At 42.4% G+C, this 23,995-nt stretch overlaps 1 protein-coding gene across 1 annotated transcript in view; it reads right to left on the reverse strand.

Moving 5' to 3' along the window:
* Positions 1–6,332: 6,332 nt before the first annotated feature.
* LOC106613300 (muscleblind-like protein 1) overlaps positions 6,333–23,995 on the reverse strand; it is a 167,619-nt gene continuing 149,956 nt past the window's right edge. Inside the window, exons 8-12 of the mRNA XM_082956483.1 lie at positions 22,874–23,021; positions 17,333–17,368; positions 15,033–15,124; positions 13,257–13,330; positions 6,333–13,129 (exon numbers count right to left, since the gene is read on the reverse strand). Of these exons, the coding sequence (XP_082812609.1) occupies positions 13,274–13,330; positions 15,033–15,124; positions 17,333–17,368; positions 22,874–23,021 (333 nt within the window). The 3' untranslated portion in view covers positions 6,333–13,129; positions 13,257–13,273. The remainder of the gene's footprint in view (positions 13,130–13,256; positions 13,331–15,032; positions 15,125–17,332; positions 17,369–22,873; positions 23,022–23,995) is intronic.

Consider the following 23,995-nt stretch of genomic DNA (forward strand, 5'->3'; position numbering starts at 1 on the left):
ACTCAGAATGTTACCTGGTGATATGGACTTTGTTGTCCTTAAGCCATTTTGCCACAACTTTGGAAGTATGCTTGGGGTCATTGTCCATTTGGAAGACCCATTTGCGACCAAGCTTTAACTTCCTGACTGATGTCTTGAGATGTTGCTTCAATATATCCACATAATTTTCCTCCTTCATGATGCCATCTATTTTGTGAAGTGCACCAGACCCTCCTGAAGCAAAACACCCCCACAACATGACGCTGCCACCGCTGTGCTTCACAGTTGGGATGGTGTTCTTCGGCTTGCAAGCTTCCCCTTTTTCCTCCAAACATAATGATGGTCATTATGGCCAAACAGTTCTATTTTTGTTTCATCAGACTAGAGGACATTTCTCCAAAATGTACGATCTTTGTCCCCATGTGCAGTTGCAAACCGTAGTCTGGCTTTTTAATGGCGGTTTTGGAGCAGTGGCATCTTCCTTGCTGAGCGGTCTTTCAGGTTATGTCGATATAGGACTCGTTTTACTGTGGAAAAAGATACTTTTGTACCTGTTTCCTCCAGCATCTTCACAAGGTCCTTTACTGTTGTTCTGGGATTGATTTACACTTTTCGCACCAAAGTACGTTCATCTCTAGGAGACAGAATGGGTCTCCTTCCTGAGTGGTATGACAGCTGCGTGGTCCCATGGTGTTTGTACTTGCGTACTATTGTTTGTACAGATGAACGTGGTACCTTCAGGCGTTTGGAAATTGCTCCCAAGGATGAACCAGACTTGTGGAGGTCTACCATTTTTTTTCTGAGGTCTTGGCTGATTTATTTTGATTTTCCCATGATGTCAAGCAAAGAGGCACTGAGTTTGAAGGTAGGCCTTGCAATACATCCACAGATACACCTCCAATTGACTCAAATTGTCACAGTATCCACAGAAGGTGGCGCCCCTCCTCGGTCGGGCAGGCGCTCGTCGTCGCCGGCCTACTAGCTGCTACCGATCCATGTTTCTGTGTCTTTTGGTTTTGTCTGTCTGTTCCGCACCTGTTTCTTGTCTGTCATTAGTGGGGGTGGTATTTAGTGTGTCTTTTCAGTTCAGGATTTCATGCGGGATTGTTTTATGTCATTTCAGTATAGACGTTAGTGAGCACTGCTCCCTATTTTCCATTATTGACCGGGCTGCGCCCCGTGCATCATTTGTTTTGGGAACGTGGTTCCCTCTTTGATTATTGGCCCTGTGCCTTTCGGCTTCTTGTGTTTTCCGGTTTGTTATTAAACACTACGATCTACCGGACCTCTGTCTCCTGCAATTGACTATGCCTCTCTACTGATCCTGGTAACTCATGACACAAATTATGTCAATTACCCTATCAGAAGTTTCTAGAGCCATGACATAATTTTCTGGAATTTTTCAAGCTGTTTAGAGGCACAGTCAACTTAGTGTATGTAAACTTCTGACCCACTGGAATTGTGATGCAGTGAATTATAAGTGAAATAATCTGTCTGTAAACAATTGTTGGAAAAATTACTTGTCATGCACAAAGTAGATGTCCTAACCGACTTGCCAAAACTATAGTTTGTTAACAAGAAATTTGTGTAGTGGTTGAAAATGTAGTTTTAATGACTCCAACCTAAGTGTATGTAAACTTCCGACTTAAACTGTACACACAAAAGGAGTAAAACACTATATAAGCATTATTAAAGTGACCAGTGTTCCATTATTAAAGTGACCAGTGTTCCATTATTAAAGTGACTAGTGTTCCATTATTAAAGTGACTAGTGTTCCATTATTAAAGTGACTAGTGTTCCATTATTAAAGTGACCAGTGTTCCATTATTAAAGTGACCAGTGTTCCATTATTAAAGTGACTAGTGTTCCATTATTAAAGTGACCAGTGTTCTATTATTAAAGTGATCAGTGTTCCATTATTAAAGTGACTAGTGTTCCATTATTAAAGTGACCAGTGTTCCATTATTAAAGTGACCAGTGTATCATTATTAAAGTGACCAGTGATTCTATGTCTATGTACATAGGGCAGCAGCCTCTAAGGTGCAGGGTTGAGTAGCCGGGTGGTAGCCGCCTAGTGAAGGTGACTAGTTCAGGGCAGGGTACTGGGCAGAGGCCAGCAAGTGTTGACTATTTAACAGTCTGATGGCTTTTTTGATAGAAGCTGTTTTTCAGTCTTTAGTTTCCAGCTATGATGCACCTGTACTGACCTCGCCTTCTGGATGTTGGAGCTGTGAACAGGTTGTGGCTCGGGTGCTGTTGGTATCCTGGAGGACAAGCAGTATGCCCCCGGTGATGCATTGTGGCGGTGTCTTGCAGTTGCAGGCGGTACATTTGCCGTACCAGGCGGTGATACAGCCCAACACGATGCTCTCATTTGTTCATCTGCAAAAGTTTGTAAGGGTCTTAGGGGCTAAGCCGAATTTCTTCAGCCTTCTTCACAACACTGTATGTGTGGGTGGACCATATCAGATAGTCAGTGACGTGTTCGCCAAGGAACTTGTAACTTTTCACATTCACTGCGGTCCCGTCGATGTGGATGGGGGCGTGCTCCCTCTGCTGTCTCCTGAAGTCCACGATCAGCTCCTCTAGAAACAGAGTATCGATCTGTTGTCTCTAGACACAGAGTATTGATCTGACGTCTCTATACACAGAGTATTGATCTGTCGTCTCTATACACAGAGTATTGATCTGTCGTCTCTATACACAGAGTATTGATCTGTTGTCTCTAGACACAGAGTATTGATCTGTTGTCTCTATACACAGAGTATTGATCTGTCGTCTCTAGACACAGAGTATTGATCTGTTGTCTCTAGACACAGAGTATTGATCTGTTGTTACCCCAGCTCCATAACCACCAAACACTTATCATATTCATCTCAGGCCATCACACACACAAACACACACACACACACACACACACACACACACACACACACACACACACACACACACACACACACACACACACACACACACACACACACACACACACACACACACACACACACACACACACACACACACACACACACACACACACACACACACACACACACACACACTCCCTAGTCTCTTCTCCCTCCTCCAGAGTGACCTATTTGAACAGGGGCCGGCCGGCGGGGCAGCACTGTTCAGTGTGAGTGGTTATGAGGATGTGGGTTGTACATCAAACTCTGCGAGGCGCGACAGACGCAGCCATTATTGAATCAGCGCTGCTTCGTTAAATGTCCATACGCCACTATCTACTGCTAATGCCGCTGGACAGAGTGGTGGAGGAAGGATGGAAGGAGGGAGGGAAAGTTGGGAGGATAGATGGAGGGAAAGGATGGACGGAGAGACGAAGTTGGAGAGATGGGAGGGAGTGAAATAGGATGTAGTCAGAAGGAGAGATGGAGGGAGAAAGAGAAGCCGTGGTTAAACCTTGCATTAACATGTGGTTGTTGTCATCAGATCAAGGTGATCTGATCACTATCTGATTGAGATTTGTTGTGTCTACACACGGTAATAAAATATGCCTCTTATCTGCCTACTTCGTCCATATGGTGACCAGATTCCCTGTATGCAAATTAATCCAACCTGTCTTGGACCTCCCGTTATGAAACAAGACACAAGTATAAAGCGACAAAAAACAGCACGCTTTTATAGTCAATAGTTTTATACTATCATCATCAGAGCCGACTTTTGATATCCAACAATTTAAGACTGCATAGTTATCGTTGTCCGGATTTGTTTACACTTCAAGGATATACGTACAAGACGCATCTGCAATATAGAGAATGAGAGACGCCTCTGGTGACCAAAAGGACATATTAGTGTGGGCAGCGCCATTGTGAGCGTCCACCATTTTGAATGTAGTCAACTGAATGGGACTTCCATCTTCATTGGCTGATCCGTCCTGGTGACCCTGACCTCGTCCTGGTGACCCTGACATACAAAACATTAAAATCCAGATGGAAAATATTTACACAAGAAGCAACCTAATATCACACGGTCATACTCTCAGTCATTTAGTAAGTTCACCATTCTGCCATTCTCACTGTTAAACATCGTACAGTGTTCAACACAACGCCTCTTCATGTCCAATCGGATCACCAGGACGGATCAGCCAATCGTGACGAAGAAAATGTACTACTTTAAAATGGAGATAGCCTCGGTGGCGCTGCACATGCTGTCACATACGCTATAATGGCACAGCTACAAAGAGTCCTTTATCTCTCTGTGGTCTTCGACTACCTCAGGAAGATCTAATCACAAATCAGATCACACTGCGACTTTTGATTGTCTACAGCTGTCCACAAATGTGGGCACAATCAGAATGTGGCCAAGAAGAGGACAACCGACACGTCAGAACCAGACAAATAGGACAGCGTGCTATAGACAGAGCGGTAGAAAGAGTCACTTCTTGTAGAAGATTGGATAGTGGAGAGAATCAAATCAAATCAAATTTTATTTCTCACATGTGCCGAATACAACTGGTGTAGACCTTAGAGTGAAATGCTTACTTACATGCCCTTAACCAACAATGCAGTTAAAAAAAAATTATATATAAAAAAAATAAGAATAAGAAATAAAAGTAACAAATAATTAAAGAGCAGCAGTAAAATAACAATAGTGAGACTATACACAGGGGTGTACCGGTACAGAGTTAATGTGCGGAGGTACCGGTTAGTTGAGGTAATATGTACATGTAGGTAGAGTTCTTAAAGTGACTATGCATTGATGACAACAGAGAGTAGCAGCGGTGTAAAGGGGGGGTCAATGCCAATAGTTGGAAGCAGAGTGCGTGAGGTTGGAATCTGTTTAGAAGCCTCTTGGTCCTAGACTTGTCGCGGTAGCAGAGAGAACAGTCTACGACTAGGGTGGCTGGAGTCTTTGACCATTTTTAGAAGGGAGATTATCAGAGTGCGTGGGGGGAGGGACACTCCTTAAAACAACATTTCCTTGAACAATCACACCCTTGTGTCAGTAACCAGGTTAAAGTGTGTATGCGGGGGTGTGAGGTGGGACAACTCAGATCTGATTGGTGGAAATGTCCATCCATCATCTCTCTTCCTCCACTCTGGTGACAGATTAAAGTAGCTGTGATGTGAACCGGTTTGCCTACAGTATAATGGTGTCTGTAAAGATGGACAGGCGTTATAAGACAGGTGTCTTGTAGGTGTGGCGAATACATTTCGGATTTCTGGTGATGTATTATCTGTTTTGGGATTTTCACCTGTAATTCAGGAGAGCATCTGAATAGGTTTTAATAAGCCTGATGTTTTTTGAATGGATGTCAGTCAGGTTGTGGGTCTGGGTCCGTAGTGCTGATCTACGATCGGAATATAATTTTAGTACACAATGAATAAGAACGCATGGACGGTGGGGATCTGATCCTGTACCAGCTCTCCTACTCTGAGGCTTTATGAATACAGGCCCTGGACATCTCTGGCTCAACATCTACACTATGTATACAAAAGCATGTGGACACCCCTTCAAATGCATAGGTTCGGCTATTTCAGCCACAACTGTTGCGGACAGGTGTATACAATCGAGCACACAGCCACATAATCTACATAGGGATAACATTGGCAGTAGAATGGCCCGTACTGAAGAGCTTAGTGACTTTCAACGTGTCACCGTCATAGGATGACACCTTTCCAACAAGTCAGTTTGTCAAATTTCTGCCCTGCTAGAGCTTCCCCGGTTAACCGCAAGTGCTGTTATTGAGAATTGGAAACGTCTAGGAGCAACAACGGCTAGGCCGCGAAGTGGAAGGCCACACAAGTTCACAAGGGGAAGCTGATCCTAGATCCTTCTAGAATTGGAATGCCGACTGCGAGCCAGGCCTAATTGCCCAACATCAGCCTGACCTCATGAATGATCTTGTGGCTGAATGGAAGCTAGTCCCCGCAGCAATGTTCCAACATCTAGTGGAAAGCCTTCCCAGAAGAGTGGAGGCTGTTATAGCAGCAAAGGGGGGGGGGGGGGGGGGGGGGGGGGGGGACAAGCTTCCTATTAATGTCCATGAATGATTTTGGAGTGAGATGTTGGACAAGCAGGTTTCCACATACTTTTGGTCATGTAGTGTAGCAGTGGGCTATTAAAGGAGAGAGCTCCATCTTGTGGCAACACTGTGAAGCACATCGATGACGTCATAAAACATTTTACAGTCTTATTTTTAGGACTCATCTGGCTAGTAACTGATAAACCGATTTATGCATCTTTGACTTCAAACAAGAAAAACTTTATTGTATGAAATCACATTATAAACTATATAAATATATGAAAAACTCCATGCAGAGATTATGTATTTAATTTACAAATATAATCCTATTGTGACAACAGAAAGTGTTTTTGTCCGTATATGATTTTGGGCAATTTAAACCTTATTTGATGGATGGCTATGTTCAAATAATATTTTTTTTTTTGAATAGTCGGAATTTGCATGAAATTTTAAAACAGTTTTGGTCCATTGCTCTTGATAATGGAGCATTAGACATTCCTTACCCTACCCTGTCTCATTATTCTAATTCCATCCAGTCTTTGTCACTTTTTAAAATCTAATTTTAGAAACGCATCACATTTCACCGTTCAGAGGGAGACGAGTTTCTCTGTGATTAAAACCTGTGAGGGTTATTGCACTATAGACAATTGATGGATCCTTTCTCTGGCTTGAGAAATATAATAAACCGTCTTTACCTTTAACAGAAACTGTATCCATAGAAGAAATTTGAGATCAAACTTTTAGAGCAAATTCACTTATATTTTATTGAATGTATGAATTTGTATTTATTTATTTTTACTCTCAACAGCAAGAAACATATAAATCATTAGAACCCTGGTGAAAGGATTCCCACATGATAGAACCCTGGTGAAAGGATTCCCACATGATAGAACCCTGGTGAAAGGATTCCCACATGATAGAACCCTGTTGAAAGGATTCCCACATGATAGAACCCTGTTGAAATGATTCCCACATGATAGAACCCTGGTGAAAACATTCCCACATGATAGCAATTGAACCCTGGTGAAAGGATTCCCACAGGATAGCCATTGAACCCTGGTGAAAGGATTCCCACATGATAGAACCCTGGTGAAAGGATTCCCACATGATAGAACCCTGGTGAAAGGATTCCCACATGATAGAACCCTGGTGAAAGGATTCCGACATGATAGAACCCTGGTGAAAGGATTCCGACATGATAGAACCCTGGTGAAAGGATTCCCACATGATAGAACCCTGGTGAAAGGATTCCGACATGATAGAACCCTGGTGAAAGGATTCCCACATGATAGAACCCTGGTGAAAGGATTCCCACATGATAGAACCCTGGTGAAAGGATTCCGACATGATAGAACCCTGGTGAAAGGATTCCCACATGATAGAACCCTGGTGAAAACATTCCCACATGACAGCCATTGAACCCTGGTGAAAGGGTTCCCACATGACAGCCATTGAACCCTGGTGAAAACCTTCCCACATGATAGCCATTCCCAGTTAGCACAGTACATCTTCATCAATCCCTCAACTTTGTTAAGACCAGCTTTATAAAACGGGAGACCAAAAAAAATGTCCCTGGCCAACCAATCATGCAACTTCATTCTTATGAATACTGTTAACTCAACATTGATTTATTTTTGATGGAAAATATATTATGGCTTTAGATCGTGGCTGTAGATCAGCACTTACACGGCACGTGCTTTGCAGAGGAGGTGCACATCTGGCTACAAGGCACAAATCCTATCAGGGAGCTAGCTACAAGCTGAGAAAACGTACAGTTCAGATTGCATCATATCATAACATCAGGCATGTGCTCGTGACAGATGAAAAGTCACGTCACAGTTTGGACTAATGTTGAAGCCTCATGAGTAACACAGGAATGGAGAACTGTTTACAGGTTCCTCATAGTTTACCTGGCAAAATACTTTCATGTTTTTGTCCATTTCATCAACCAGAAGCATAGTTTCTAAACAGAAAGAAACATACTGACATATATTGTGTTTGTGTAACATGTAATGTATTTACCGCAGGTGTTATAACTCTTGAAGCGAGTATATTCTTAGGAATCTTTTTAATAAACCACTGTTTTGTTTTTGTGGGGTTTTTTTCTTTCTTATTTTAGTCCATTACGTTGATATTATACTGCATACTGTAATGCTGTGTAACACATTGACTTATTCAATATTATTCTGTCGTGAACTAGTTCTCTTTAAAAGGTATATGTTATTTCCTTTAACATGCATTCCTCTCTGGCTAAAACAGATCTTGTTTTAATTGGTTGGGCCTGGAAGGGTTTGGCCATGACACCGAACAAACCCAGTCAGGTCCTTTTCTCCAGAGGTTAGTGCACAACACCACCTGAAGGTTTCCTGGCAAACTACAAGACGCTGACAAAGGAAACGAGGAGCAAAACGTTGGCGTTTCTGAAAGGGCTACAGAGCGAGTTTCATCCGTTCATCGTTGTTTTATTATCCTAACAAAGTTTCATGTAGTTATAGATATTTTTTTTATTCAAAATAAGATCTCAATATTATATATAATTCTCTCTTCTTTTTTTATTGGACTATGTACAGAAGTGCAAAGAAAGTACGACCTAGGTTTCCCCCTCATTTGTTAGTGGCTAAGTAAAGAGATCAGTGTACGTACTCCATTCTGGACCCGCCTCCGACAGCTAACCTCGACTACAATGCCCCCCCTCCCCCTAAGAGTGATCCAATAGGCAGCTAGGTTTTCAACACGGCCTGACATCCAGGGACATTTAAACTATTCAAACAATAGTTACTATTTGAAATGAACGAGATTTCTTCATAATATTGTTTTTTGCCATGTAAGAGTGACTCGTTACTGAACAACTCAGACCATTATTACAATGTTACTCTGTGGTTTCCATGGTTACCGCAGCAGGCCTCATTTATCTATAATTTCCTCAATGTCAGATACCCATAAAAAAAAATCTTTGTTCGAAGAACTCAAACAGACAAGATATTAACAAAATTCTTACAGGTCACAGAAAACAAACAAACCCCCCCAAACAAATGTGTTTACAATCATAACACTAACAGTAATATTCAAATCAATGTTACATGACATTTCAGAAAACTAAATATGGTATGAAGAACACAAAAAAAACACACATATTACCTAATATTCAGCATCCTACAAAAGTTACAGGTGAAAATCTAGTGAGACAAAACACCTTTAACAAAAATATCCAAAAATGTAATCCGTGCACTAAACAAAATTAAATAACACATTCATCTTCTTCAACGACTTAACTCAAAAACAAATACCATGTTTTCAGTGAAGGAAAGACATAAGCAACAATCATACACACGCTGTGTGGTGACAAAATGGCAAGGGTTAGGCAAGAGGACGATTTGAAATGGCATGTTGCATTGCTGCCGACCTCGTAGTGTTTTCTAAGGCTTTGGATGAGTAATACAATCAGGGCCAAACTTTTGCCAACTCTTTTATACCATGCCATCAATCAACATACAAACAACACCCACAATGCATGCAGAAGCAGTTTTTACAAAACACTCTACACTCCCCCATTGTTTCCATACACAACTCTACACTCCCCCATTGTTTCCATACACAACTCTACACTCCCCATTGTTTCCATACACAACTCTACACTCCCCCACGCGTCCATCCATCCAGAAGTGTACCTGTGATTTTGGCTCGTCTAGCCCTACCACAGATGTCATTGAAAAGCAACACAGGAAGAGAGAAAAAAAAAACACAAGAGCAAAAAAACCTTTGGCTGTAACTATCCAAAAGTATACCGACTATCTCACATTTAATTACACGTAATGTGTTTTTCACAAGTTCTCTTATGTCAATGTCCACATGCAATGCACTTAATATGATTTGTTGTTGTTGTTGAATGAATTGTAATAAAATACAAACAACACCACATTAAAACTGGCATTGCAACTCAACTATAAGCCACCCTCAGTGGTGTAAAGTGCTTAAGTAAAAATATTTGAAAGTACTACTTAATTTTTTGGGGTATCTGTACTTTACTTTACTATTTATATTTTTGACAACTTGTACATTTCCTCCACTACATTCCTAAAGAAAATATTGTACTTTTTACTCCATACATTTTCCCTGACAACCGAAAGTACTCGTTCCATTCTGAATGCTTAGTGGGACAGGAAACACACACTTATCAAGAGAACACGTGGTCATCCCTACTGCGTCCGGCCTGGCGGACGACTAAACACAAATGCATATTTTGTAAATAGTGTCTGAGTGTTGGAGTGTGCCCCTTGCTATCCATTGATTTTGAAAACAAAAAAATTGTGCCGTCTGTTTTCGTTAATATAAGGACATTTTTAATTATTTATGGTTTTACTTTAACTTTTGATACTTAATATATTTGAGCAATTACATTTACTTTTTATACTTCAGTATATTTAAAACCAAATACTTTTAGACTTTTACTCAAGTAGTATTTTACTGGGTGACTTTCATTTTTACTTCAGTAACTTTCTATTAAGGTATCTATACTTTTACTCAAGAATGACAATTGGGTACTTTTCTCACCACTCAGCAACTCTTTGAAACTTCTCACTCCTCTCAGTGATTTGGTTTATCACGCAACTTTCAACAGTTCTTCATTCTATCATTCCTTTTCTAGAGCATTTACCCTTTTTCCATCACTAGTGAGATAGACTATACCCAGAGAGGACTGGGTCCTAACAGAACCTACTAGTCTATAGACTATACCCAGAGACAGAGAGGACCGGGTCTAACAGAACCAACTAGAGTCTATAGACTATACCCAGAGAGGACCGGGTCTAACAGAACCAACTAGAGTCTATAGACTATACCTAGAGAGGACTGGGTCCTAACAGAACCAACTAGAGTCTATAGACTATACCCAGAGAGGACCGGGTCCTAACAGAACCAACTAGGGTCTATAGACTATACCCAGAGACATAGAGGACTGGGTCCTAACAGAACCAACTAGAGTCTATAGTCTATACCCAGAGAGGACCGGGTCCTAACAGAACCAACTAGAGTCTATAGACTATACCCAGAGAGGACCGGATCCTAACAGAACCAACTAGAGTCTATAGACTATACCCAGACAGAGAGGACCGGGTCTAACAGAACCAACTAGAGTCTATAGACTATACCCAGAGACAGAGAGGACTGGGTCCTAACAGAACCAACTAGAGTCTATAGACTATACCCAGAGAGGACCGGATCCTAACAGAACCAACTAGAGTCTATAGACTATACCCAGACAGAGAGGACCGGGTCTAACAGAACCAACTAGAGTCTATAGACTATACCCAGAGACAGAGAGGACTGGGTCCTAACAGAACCAACTAGAGTCTATAGACTATACCCAGAGAGGACCGGGTCCTAACAGAACCAACTAGAGTCTACAGACTATACCCAGAGAGAACTGGGTCCTAACAGAACCAACTAGAGTCTATAGACTATACCCAGAGACAGAGAGGACTGGGTCCTAACAGAACCAACCAGAGTCTATAGTCTATACCCACAGAGGACCGGGTCCTAACAGAACCAACTAGAGTCTATAGACTATACCCAGAGACAGAGAGGACTGGGTCCTAACAGAACCAACTAGAGTCTATAGACTATACCCAGAGAGGACTGGGTCCTAACAGAACCAACTCGAGCCTATAGACTATACCCAGAGAGGACCGGGTCCTAACAGAACCAACTAGAGCCTATAGACTATACCCAGAGACAGAGAGGACTGGGTCCTAACAGAACCAACTAGAGTCTATAGACTATACCCAGAGAGGACCGGGTCCTAACAGAACCAACTAGAGTCTACAGACTATACCCAGAGAGGACTGGGTCCTAACAGAACCAACTAGTGTCTATAGACTATACCCAGAGAGGACCGGGTCCTAACAGAACCAACTAGAGTCTATAGACTATACCCAGAGAGGACCGGGTCCTAACAGAACCAACTAGAGTCTATAGACTATACCCAGAGACAGAGAGGACTGGGTCCTAACAGAACCAACCAGAGTCTATAGTCTATACCCACAGAGGACCGGGTCCTAACAGAACCAACTAGAGTCTATAGACTATACCCAGAGACAGAGAGGACTGGGTCCTAACAGAACCAACTAGAGTCTATAGACTATACCCAGAGAGGACTGGGTCCTAACAGAACCAACTCGAGCCTATAGACTATACCCAGAGAGGACCGGATCCTAACAGAACCAACTCGAGCCTATAGACTATACCCAGAGAGCATTTTGCTCAAGGCAAGTCAGAAGAAGACCAACAGAAGGCCAGAGGTAAATCAGACAACCTAAGGTAGGTAACTGCGTGCCCAAGAGGCGAGGACCATGAATGGGTCATCTGTTAATGACAACAAACTTAAGACAAACATCCAAGGAACCTAGGGGCCACTAGAGAGTTTGAAGGCGTCGCCCATGTTAACACTGTAACACGGATCTAATGACATCATAATACTCTATATTTTAAAGGGGTGGGGCGGAGGGATGTACATAGATAAAGTCTATGGTATTTTACGTAGAGTTTGCAGCAGATCTAGTAAATCTGGAAATGTGATTAAAAACACAAAATGCTTAGTAAACACAAAACATTCAGCTGTCATTTTGGCACCAAGCCCACTAACCCATTTCAACCAAGTTTGCCTTGTAAGGACCAAGTCATCTACAAACAAGTCACAATTCATTCAGTCTAATATGGCTATTAGGTACTATTCCTGTTCACCCCCCCCCCCCCATTTAAAATACAAGATGTACCTTTTCTTTGTGCAAACCATGAAAAATGATATCAGTGAAAGAAACCGAACTGAAAACATCATCTAAGAGAATCTTGGTCTGCTGACAGACTAGTGGGCGTGACTATCTCCTCGTGGTGACCTTCACAGTGTGTCCTGTGTTTTATTAATGGATGATGCCTCCACAGACATAAAGGCATGGCTGATAACGTTCTGTAGATGGCAATAGTTCTTCTCTTTACGAGGCCCACCAGTGTTGTGTGTGGAATGCACATGTTCACCACCTTTATGATGTCAGTGCCACTAGAGTTTACAGGTGGTTGGACATTACAGGCTCTAATATAATCTCTTCTACAGGCATGTTTACAGGCATGAAGGGTGGGGACTTGTGGGACACCGGAAAACTGCAGTTTCATCTGCAGGAGAAAAATGTATAGATCAGAAGAGAATAGTAGAAATAATGAATTACAGAAGAATTTGAAGGACATAATCAAAAAGAGATTGCAGAGACATACTGTACATCTGTATGAAAATGAGTCTTACTGTTCTGCTTGAGATTTCTAGATCTGAGTCTCATACTTGTGCCTAGTAAGATGATCTGTAGATATTAATGGAATCTGGGGAAGAACATGAGAGATAGAGAGAAAACAGAAGAAAAAAAACTTACTTGTAAATATAGCTTTTACAACACAACACTCTCGACGGGCTACTTTCATTTTAATTTTCATCACTTACAGACGGTTCTAAATACACTCAGTGGTGGAAAAAGTACTAAATTCTCATACTTGAATAAAAGTAAAGATACCTTAGTAAAAAATGACTAAAGTAATAAGTGAAAGTCACCCAGTATTAAATACTATTTCAGTAAAAGTGTAAAAGTATTCGGTTTTAAAAACACTTAAAAACCTCTTAAGGATCCGCCCCATTTTTTAAATTTTTGCCAAAAATAACATATCTAAGTGCCTGTAGCTCAGGCCCTGAAGCAAGGATATGCATATTCTTGTTACCATTTGAAAGGAAACACTTTGAATTTTGTGGAAATGTGAAAGGAATGTAGGAGAATATAACACAATAGATCTGGTAAAAGATAATAAAAAGAAAAAAAACAACCGTTCTTTAGTATTTTTTTGTACCATAATGTATTATTATTCCAGCGCAGGTGCAATTTAGATTATGGCCACTAGATGGCATCAGTGTATGTGCAACGTTTTAGACTGATCCAATGAACCATTGCATTTTTGTTCAAAATGTTGTATCAAGACTGCCCAAAATGTGCCTAATTTGTTTATTAATAACTTTTCATGTTCAAAATTGTGCACTCTCCTCAAACAATAGCATGGTATTATTTCAATGTAATAACTACTGTAAATTGGACAGTGCAGTTAGATTAACAAGAGTTTAATCTTTCTGACAGTATCAGATATATCTATGTCCTGGGAAATGTTCTTATTACTTACAACCTCATGCTAATCGCATTAGCCTACGTTAGCTCAACCGTCCCGTGGAAGGGACACCGATCCCGATTAAGAATCAAAAGTAAATGTAGTTGATAAAATATACTCAAGTATCAAAAGTAAAAGTACAAGTATGAATAATTTAAAATTCATTATATTAAGCAAACCAAACGGGACTTTTTTTTTTTTTTACGGATATCCAGGGTCACACTCCAACACTCAGACATCATTTAAACACAAAGCATTTGTGTTTAGTGAGTCCGCCAGATAAGAGGCAGTAGGGACGACCAGGTATATTCTCTTGATGAGTGTGTGAATTGGACCATTTTCTGTCCTGCTAAACATTCTAAATGTAACGAGTACTTGTGGGTGTCAGAGAAAATGTATGGAGTAAAAAGTACATTCTTTTCTTTAGGAATACAGTGAAGTAAAAGTAAAAGTTGTCAAAAATATAAATAGTAAAGTACAGATACCCCCAAAAAACTACTTAAGTGGTACTTTAAAGTATCTTTACTTAAGTACTTTACACCACTGAATACAAGATCAATTGTATTTAAACGAACGGCAAATATCCATTACAAATAAAACAACACTGACCACTGAGGAGGAAACGATGGCGTCATTTTCCTGAATGTTGGTCAGTGTCTTTAAACGCCTCAGGGGAATAGTTAGAGGTCTAATCATTCACCCCGCATCCATCCTCCTCTTCTGATGGTCATTCATAACCATTCAATGAGTGGTCATAAGTACCAAAAAGATGGTGGATACTGCCTATAGAACAGTACTCTCAAAACACCACCCCGGAAGTGACATACTTCCATCACAGGAAGTGGAGCGAGAGAGAGGAAGCAGAAGAGGAGCAAACCTGATTGGCTGTTGCGGTTGCAAAGGGAACGCTTGTGGCAGAGGAGGTGGCTGCAGACACAGTGGCAGGCGTGGCACCGTGCATCATGGGTACTTTGGGGAGAGAAAAATCAGACAGGCAAATGAACTGGAGCAGGCAAATGTGTTGTTGTATTATACAAGTTAATTCTCTTCTAACCACTTCTAAACCTTAAAGACTAGTTTTTTGATGTCAACCGTTAGTAAATCATTTGTTTGTGTATTTCTAATTCTCTATTACTGATGCCATTTAAAACAGATTCTAAGCTGACCTTTACATAAGGTGTTAGCTAACAGGGTAACTGAGGTTTGGGATGAGGGTCAGGACAATGAGTGTGTCAGAGTGGGTTGTTACAGCAACAAGCTATGTGGCACGTCATATGACAGACAAATATTAGCAACTTAACATAATGCGTTCATACCGCACAGGGGTGACACACAGGGAAACAGGTGAAACAACTAGCCTACAGTAAAACAACATTTCACTACTCATAACATTCTCAAAATGTGCTTCAAATTTACTCATATACTAAATTCATATTTCCAGAACTATACACATCTCATAACTGAGCCACCTCCACCTCCAATAAGATGATAATACTATAACTAACCCTGTCTACAACCCACAGTCCGTCCCAGTCCAGTCCAGTCCAGTCCAGTCCGTCCCAGTCCAGTCCAGTCCCACTCTGTCAGGAAATAGAAGATTAAAAGCTCTGTATTTTTTCTCTCTCTCCGAGCTGTGAATCTAAATGCCAATTATATGTCATATTCTACTACAAACAATTTTCCTTTAAACACAAATAATGCAAGAAAATAAATTGTTTAACTATGGAATCCCTGCTATCTATTTAATTGACAGCAGTTAATAACAGAGTGCTACAACACTGTACCGCATCTCAATTGTTCACCTCAAATTGCTATCCATCTTTTCTCCATCATCAGGCAACACCTGGCCAAGTAACAACTAAATCATTGGTATGTATTGGAATGTATTGGTATGTATTGGTGGTATGCATTGGTATGCATTGGTATGTATTGCTCTGCATTGGTATGTATTGGTATGTATTGGTATAGATTGGTATGTATTGGTATACATTGGTATACATTGGTATGTATTGGTATTTATTGGTATGTGTTGGTATGTGTTGGTATGCATTGGTATGCATTGGTATGTATTGCTCTGCATTGGTATGTATTGGAATGTATTGGTATGTATTGCTCTGCATTGGTATGTATTGGTGGTATGCATTGGTATGCATTGGTATGTATTGCTCTGCATTGGTATGTATTGGTATGTATTGGTATACATTGGTATGTATTGGTATACATTGGTATACATTGGTATGTATTGCTCTGCATTGGTATGTATTGGTATGTATTGGTATACATTGGTATGTATTGGTATACATTGGTATGTATTGGAATGTATTGGTATGTATTGCTCTGCATTGGTATGTATTGGTATACATTGGTATGTATTGGTATGTGTTGGTATGTATTGGTATGCATTGGTATGTATTGGTATGTATTGGTATGTATTGGTATGTGTTGGTATGTGTTGGTATGCATTGGTATGCATTGGTATGCATTGGTATGCGTTGGTATGTATTGCTCTGCATTGGTATGTATTGGTATGTGTTGGTATGCATTGGTATGCATTGGTATGCATTGGTATGTATTGCTATGCATTGGTATGTATTGGTATGCATTGGTATGCATTGGTATGTATTGGTATGCATTGGTATGCATTGGTATGTATTGGTATGCATTGGTATGCATTGGTATGTATTGGTATGCATTGGTATGCATTGATATGTATTGGTATGTATTGGCAGAATTAGTACGTATTGGTATGTATTAGTATGCATTGGTATGCATTGGTATGCATTGATATGTATTGGCATGCATTGGTATGCATTAGTATGTATTGGTATGTATTGGTATGCATTAGTATGTATTGGTATGTATTGTGGATTCTAGATGCGGAATATTTTCACATTTAAATATTTGTATTAATATGTTTATATTTTGATCTTGTTCCTGTTCTTATTATCTTATGTAAACTGCACTGCAATTCAGTTTTCTTATTGTAAACTGCCAATAAAACTATCTATCTATCTATATATATCTATCAAGGGATGGAGATGAGGAGATGAAGTAACTTTGGACTATTGAGATGCCCCTCGGCCCCAAGAGTGGAAAATGGCCACCTTGATGGCTTGAGATGGAGTATGAGAGACTGAAAAGGCTTAAAGGTAATCATGATGGAAAGCTTGCACCTACCAACAGTTGTTGCAGGTGTCATGCACAATATTGAGCCTGTCCATCATGCATTGCAACAGGAAGTGGATTGGAAAGGGAGATGGGGAGAAGAAATCAACACAAAAAGACAGTGTCATTAGAGGGAGACAGTGTTGTTATGGGTACAGAAGGATACAGTACTTTCACCTTCTACTGCAGTGGGCTAAATCAGGGTTCATTGGTCGTCTTAAACAAATCTACATACCTCACACACATGGTTATGGGCTTAAAAAAAGAAGACACCTGTACCATGTCTGATATCGAGTTGAAATGTATTACATTTGGAGTTTGCATCCCAATATTACACTTTATATATACAGAAGACTGAAATATAACATAGAAACACTGGATTTCCGGTGTTATTACAATTTATTGATTATGAAATCATGAAAAGTATGCATAACATTCCACCGTTGAGACCACTAGGTCATTTGACTGCAGGAAAGGGCTACAAAGAATTACACAGGTGATACAGTGCATTTGGAAAGTATTCAGACCCCTTTACTTTTTCCACATGTTATTATGTTACAGCCTTATTCTGAAATGGATGAAATTGTTTTTTTCCCCCTCATCAATCTACACACAATACCCCATAATGACAGAGCAAAAACATGTTTTTAGAAATGTTTGCAAATATATATATATATATATATATATATATATATATATATATATATATATATATATATATACACACACTGCTCAAAAAAATAAAGGGAACACTTAAACAACACAATGTAACTCCAAGTCAATCACACTTCTGTGAAATCAAACTGTCCACTTAGGAAGCAACACTGATTGACAATACATTTCACATGCTGTTGTGCAAATGGAATAGACAACAGGTGGAAATTATAGGCAATTAGCAAGACACCCCCAATAAAGGAGTGGTTCTGCAGGTGGTGACCACAGACCACTTCTCAGTTCCTATGCTTCCTGGCTGATGTTTTGGTCACTTTTGAATGTTGTCGGTGCTTTCACTCTAGTGGTAGCATGAGACGGAGTCTACAACCCACACAAGTGGCTCAGGTAGTGCAGCTCATCCAGGATGGCACATCAATGCGAGCTGTGGCAAGAAGGTTTGCTGTGTCTGTCAGCGTAGTGTCCAGAGCATGGAGGCACTACCAGGAGACAGGCCAGTACATCAGGAGACGTGGAGGAGGCCGTAGGAGGGCAACAACCCAGCAGCAGTACCGCTACCTCCGCCTTTGTGCAAGGAGGAGCAGGAGGAGCACAGCCAGAGCCCTGCAAAATGACCTCCAGCAGGCCACAAATGTGCATGTGTCTTGTCAAACGGTCAGAAACAGACTCCATGAGGGTGGTATGAGGGCCCGACGTCCACAGGTGGGGGTTGTGCTTACCGTGCAGGACGTTTGGCATTTGCCAGAGAACACCAATGTTGGCAAATTCGCCACTGGCGCCCTGTGCTCTTCACAGATGAAGCAGGTTCACACTGAGCACATATGACAGACGTGACAGAGTCTGGAGACGCCGTGGAGAATGTTCTGCTTCCTGCAACATCCTCCAGCATGACCGGTTTGGCGGTGGGTCAGTCATGGTGTGGGGTGGCATTTCTTTGGGGGGCCGCACAGCCCTCCATGTGCTCGCCAGAGGTAGCCTGACTGCCATTAGGTACCGAGATGAGATCCTCAGACCCCTTGTGAGACCATATGCTGGTGCGGTTGGCCCTGGGGTTCCTCCTAATGCAAGACAATGCTAGACCTCATGTGGCTGGAGTGTGTCAGCAGTTCCTGCAAGAGGAAGGCATTGATGCTATGGACTGGCCCGCCCGTTCCCCAGACCTGAATCCAATTGAGCACATCTGGGACATCATGTCTCGCTCCATCCACCAACGCCACGTTGCACCACAGACTGTCCAGGAGTTGGTGGATGCTTTAGTCCAGGTCTGGGAGGAGATCCCTCAGGAGACCATCCGCCACCTCATCAGGAGCATGCCCAGGCATTGTAGGGAGGTCATACAGGCACGTGGAGGCCACACACACTACTGAGCCTCATTTTGACTTGGTTTAAGGACATTACATCAAAGTTGGATCAGCCTGTAGTGTGGTTTACCACTTTAATTTTGAGTGTGACTCCAAATCCAGACCTCCATGGGTTGATAAATTGGATTTCCATTGATTATTTTTGTGTGATTTTGTTGTCAGCACATTCAACTATGTAAAGAAAAAAGTATTTAATAAGATTATTTCATTCATTCAGATCTAGGATGTGTTATTTTAGTGTTCCCTTTATTATTTGAGCAGTGTAGCTACAAGCTTGGCACACCTGTATTTGGGGAGTTTTTCCAATTCCTCTCTGCAGATCCTCTCAATCTGTGTCAGGTTGGATGGGGAGTGTTGCTGCACAACTATTATTACGTCTCTCCAGAGATGTTCGATCGGGTTCAAGTCCAGGATTTGGCTGGGCCACTCAAGGACATTCAGAGATTTGTTGCGAAGCCACTCCTGCGTTAATCTTGTCTGTGTGCTTAAGGTCGTTGTCCTGTTGGAAGGTGAACCTTCGCCCCAGTCTGAAGTCCTGAGCGCTCTGGAGCAGGTTTTCATCAAGGATCTCTCTGTACTCTGTTAAAGGCCCTTCTCCCCCGATTGCTCAGTGGCTAGGTGGCCAGCTCTAGGAAGAGTCTTGGTGGTTCCTAACTTCTTTCATTTAAGAATGATGGAAGCCACTGTGTTCTTGGGAAACTTCAATGCTGCCAGAAATGTTTTTGTACCCTTCCCCAGATCTGTGCCTCGACACAATCCCATCTCGGAGCTATACGGACAATTCCATTGACCTCATGGCTTGGTTTTTGCTCTGACATGCACTGTCAACTTGAGGACCTTATATAGACAAGTGTGTGCCTTTCCAAATCATGTCCAATCAATTGAATTTACCACAGGTGGACTCCAATCAAGTTGTAGAAACATCTTAAGGATGATCAATGGAAACAGGATGCACCTGAGCTCAATTTCGAGTCTCATAGCAAAGGGTCTGAATACGTAAGTACATTTCTAACAACCTGTTTTTGCTCTGTCATTATGGGGTATTGTGATGTCATTATGGGGTATTGTGATGTCATTATGGGGTATTGTGATGTCATTATGGGATATTGTGTGTAGCTTGATGAGGGAAATGTTTTATTTAATCCATTTTAGAATAAGCTTGTAATGTAACAAAATGTGGAAAAAGTCAAGAGGTCTGAATACTTTCCGAATGCACTGTACATCGACTACAATGCAGTGAATTAAGACAGATTTAAGTTGGATCTACTGCCATTAATCATTCATTACTGATAATTATTACAACATGGGTCACTCATTACAGATAGAGTCATGGTCGGTACTAAATGCACACAAACATACAGAGAGCTAAAGAACACAGAGACGTTATGTATCTTGATGTGTGCATTGATAGCTATGTCGTTTTAGCACCAGTCCTCCAGATTAAAAATATTTGTCTTAAAAAAGAGAAAAAGATGAATAACCAGTCTCATCAGCCAATAACTTTCCAAGATCAATTATGTGCCAGGGCAAATAGGAAAATGGCTATCTTGCAATACTCCTCCTAGTTTATTTAAAGGTTGTTGGCCCAGAGTGGTTATGGACAAGCTGCCTCCAGTTCTCTCAGTGTGGACTTGGACTACTGTGGTTATGGACAAGCTGCCTCCGGTTCTCTCAGTGTGGACTTGGACTACTGTGGTTATGGACAAGCTGCCTCCAGTTCTCTCAGTGTGGACTTGGACTACTGTGGTTATGGACAAGCTGCCTCCAGTTCTCTCAGTGTGGACTTGGACTACTGTGGTTATGGACAAGCTGCCTCCAGTTCTCTCAGTGTGGACTTGGACTACTGTGGTTATGGACAAGCTGCCTCCGGTTCTCTCAGTGTGGACTTGGACTACTGTGGTTATGGACAAGCTGCCTCCAGTTCTCTCAGTGTGGACTTGGACTACTGTGGTTATGGACAAGCTGCCTCCAGTTCTCTCAGTGTGGACTTGGACTACTGTGGTTATGGATGAGCTGCCTCCAGTTCTCTCAGTGTGGACTTGGACTACTGTGGTTATGGATGAGCTGCCTCCAGTTCTCTCAGTGTGGACTTGGACTACTGTGGTTATGGACAAGCTGCCTCCAGTTCTCTCAGTGTGGACTTGGACTACTGTGGTTATGGATGAGCTGCCTCCAGTTCTCTCAGTGTGGACTTGGACTACTGTGGTTATGGACAAGCTGCCTCCAGTTCTCTCAGTGTGGACTTGGACTACTGTGGCTTGACAACAGAAATCAGCTTGGTTCTTTCTAAAACGCCAGGCCACTTTTTTTTAAACTTGAGGATCCCATTGTTAGCGAAAATAAAGATAATTCTGTTCCAAACCTCTGATGTATACAGACACACTAGGTTAAAATAGACCACCCCATCTGGCATTTGCCTGAACTGTCTGAAAGCCAGCCAATCCATCTCTGTCGAACAGTTCAATAATGGGAAAGGAGGTATAGACTACAGGATCTGAGCAACAGTAACACTCACTGGTGTATGTGGTCGGACCAGGGTGGTGAGAGTGTTCTGGTGTATGTGGTCGGACCAGGGTGGTGACAGTGTTCTGGTGAATGTGGTTGGATCAGGATGGTGACAGTGTTCTCAGACTGGTGTATGTGTGTGTGAGTTTGTGTTAGTGTTTCAGATTGTCATTGCAATAAGAGGGATACTGCAAAATGAATGAATGTCCAATCAGAAGTATGTATGCTGTGCAAGACCGAAGCCAAAGGTTTTATGTGTAAGGAGCCCGAAGCCAGAGGTTGTATGGGTAAGGAGCCTGAAGCCAGAGGTTTTATTGGTAAGGAAACCAAAGCCAGAGGTTTTATGGGTAAGGAGCCCAAAGCCAGAGGTTATATGGGTAAGGAGCCTGAAGCCAGAGGTTGTATGGGTAAGGATCCTGAAGCCAGAGGTTTTATGAGCAAGGAGCATGAAGCCAGAGGTTTTATGGGCCAGGAGCATGAAGCCAGAGGTTTTATGTGTAAGAAGCCTAAAACCAGAGGTTTTATGAGCAAGGAGCATGAAGCCAGAGGTTTTATGTGTAAGAAGCCTGAAACCAGAGGTTTTATGTGTAAGGAGCCTGAAACCAGAGGTTTTATGGGCCAGGAGCATGAAGCCAGAGGTTTTATGGGTAAGGAGCCTGAAGCCAGAGGTTATATGGGTAAGGAGCCTGAAACCAGAGGTTTTATGGGCCAGGAGCATGAAGCCAGAGGTTTTATGGGTAAGGAGCCTGAAGCCAGAGGTTTTATGGGTAAAGAGCCTGAAGCCAGAGGTTTTATGTGTAAGGAGCCTGAAACCAGAGGTTTTATGGGCCAGGAGCATGAAGCCAGAGGTTTTATGGGTAAGGAGCCTGAAGCCAGAGGTTTTATGGGTAAAGAGCCTGAAGCCAGAGGTTTAACTGGTAAGGTTTGAGGTTTGTGAATGGAGGTAAGCAGCATCAGATTTGACTTCAGGGGTTGTGATGAGTTGAGAGGTGAAAGGTAAAAGGTTAAAACCTACCTGACGGGATGAACTGCTGCTGAAACGGCATGTTGGCCAGGGCCTGTTGGTACTGGAACATGCCAGCGGCGTTGAACATGGCAGTGGCACCGTTGGATTTTTCAAGTGTGGGTCTCTTTGGTAATGTAGGTAAAACAGGTGGGAGACCCTGATAGAGGTGGTGGTGGAGGTGGTGGTGGTGGTAATGGTAGTGGTAGTGGTGGTGATGGTAGTGGTGTTTATGGTAGTGGTGGTGATGGTAGTGGTAGTGGTGGTGGTGGTAATGGTAGTGGTAGTGGTGGTGATGGTAGAGGTGGTTGTGGTAGTGATGGTAGTGGTGATGGTAGAGGTGGTTGTGGTAGTGGAGGTGGTGGTGGTTGTAGTGGTGATGGTAGTGGTGGTGGTGATGGTGGTGGTTGTAGAGGTGGTGGTGATGGAAGCAGTGGTGGTGATGGTGGTTGTAGTGGTGGTGGTGGTTGTAGTAGTGGTGGTGGTTGTAGTAGTGGTGGGGGTGGTGGTGATTGTAGTGGTGGTGGTGGTGGTGATGGTAGTGGTGGTGATGATGGTGGTGATTGTAGTGGTGATGGTGGTTGTAGTAGTGGTTGTTGTAGTGGTGGTGGTGGTGGTAATTGTAGGGGGTGGTGGTGGGTGGTGGTGGTGAGGTGGTGGGTGAGGGGGGGGTGGTGGTGGTGGGGTGGTGGTAATTGTAGGGGGGGGGTGGTGGGGGTAGTGGTGGTGGTGGGGTGGGGGTAGTGGGGTGGTGGTGGTAGTGGTTGTAGTGGTGGGGAGGGGGTTGTAGTGGGGGGAGGGGGGTGGTGGATGAGTGGTGGTGGGTGGTGGTGGTGATGATGGTGGTGGTAGTGGTGGTGGTGGTGGTGGTTGTAGAAGTGGTGAGGGTAGTGGTGATTGTGGTGGTGGTGGTGGTGATGGTGGTGGTGGTGGTGGTTGTGGTGGTGGTGGGGGTGGTGGTGATTGTAGTAGTGGAGGTGGTATTGGTGATGATGGTGGTGGTAGTGGTGGTGGTGGGGGTGGTTGTAGTTGTGGTTGTTGTGGTGGGGGTGGTTGTTGTGGTGGAAGTGGTGATGGTGGTGATTGTAGTGGTGGTGGTGGTGGTGGTGATGGTGGTTGTAGTGGTGGTGGGGG

Source organism: Salmo salar, chromosome 09, assembly GCF_965601325.2.
Source record: "Salmo salar chromosome 09, fSalSal1, whole genome shotgun sequence".
Classification (NCBI taxonomy): domain Eukaryota; kingdom Metazoa; phylum Chordata; class Actinopteri; order Salmoniformes; family Salmonidae; genus Salmo; species Salmo salar.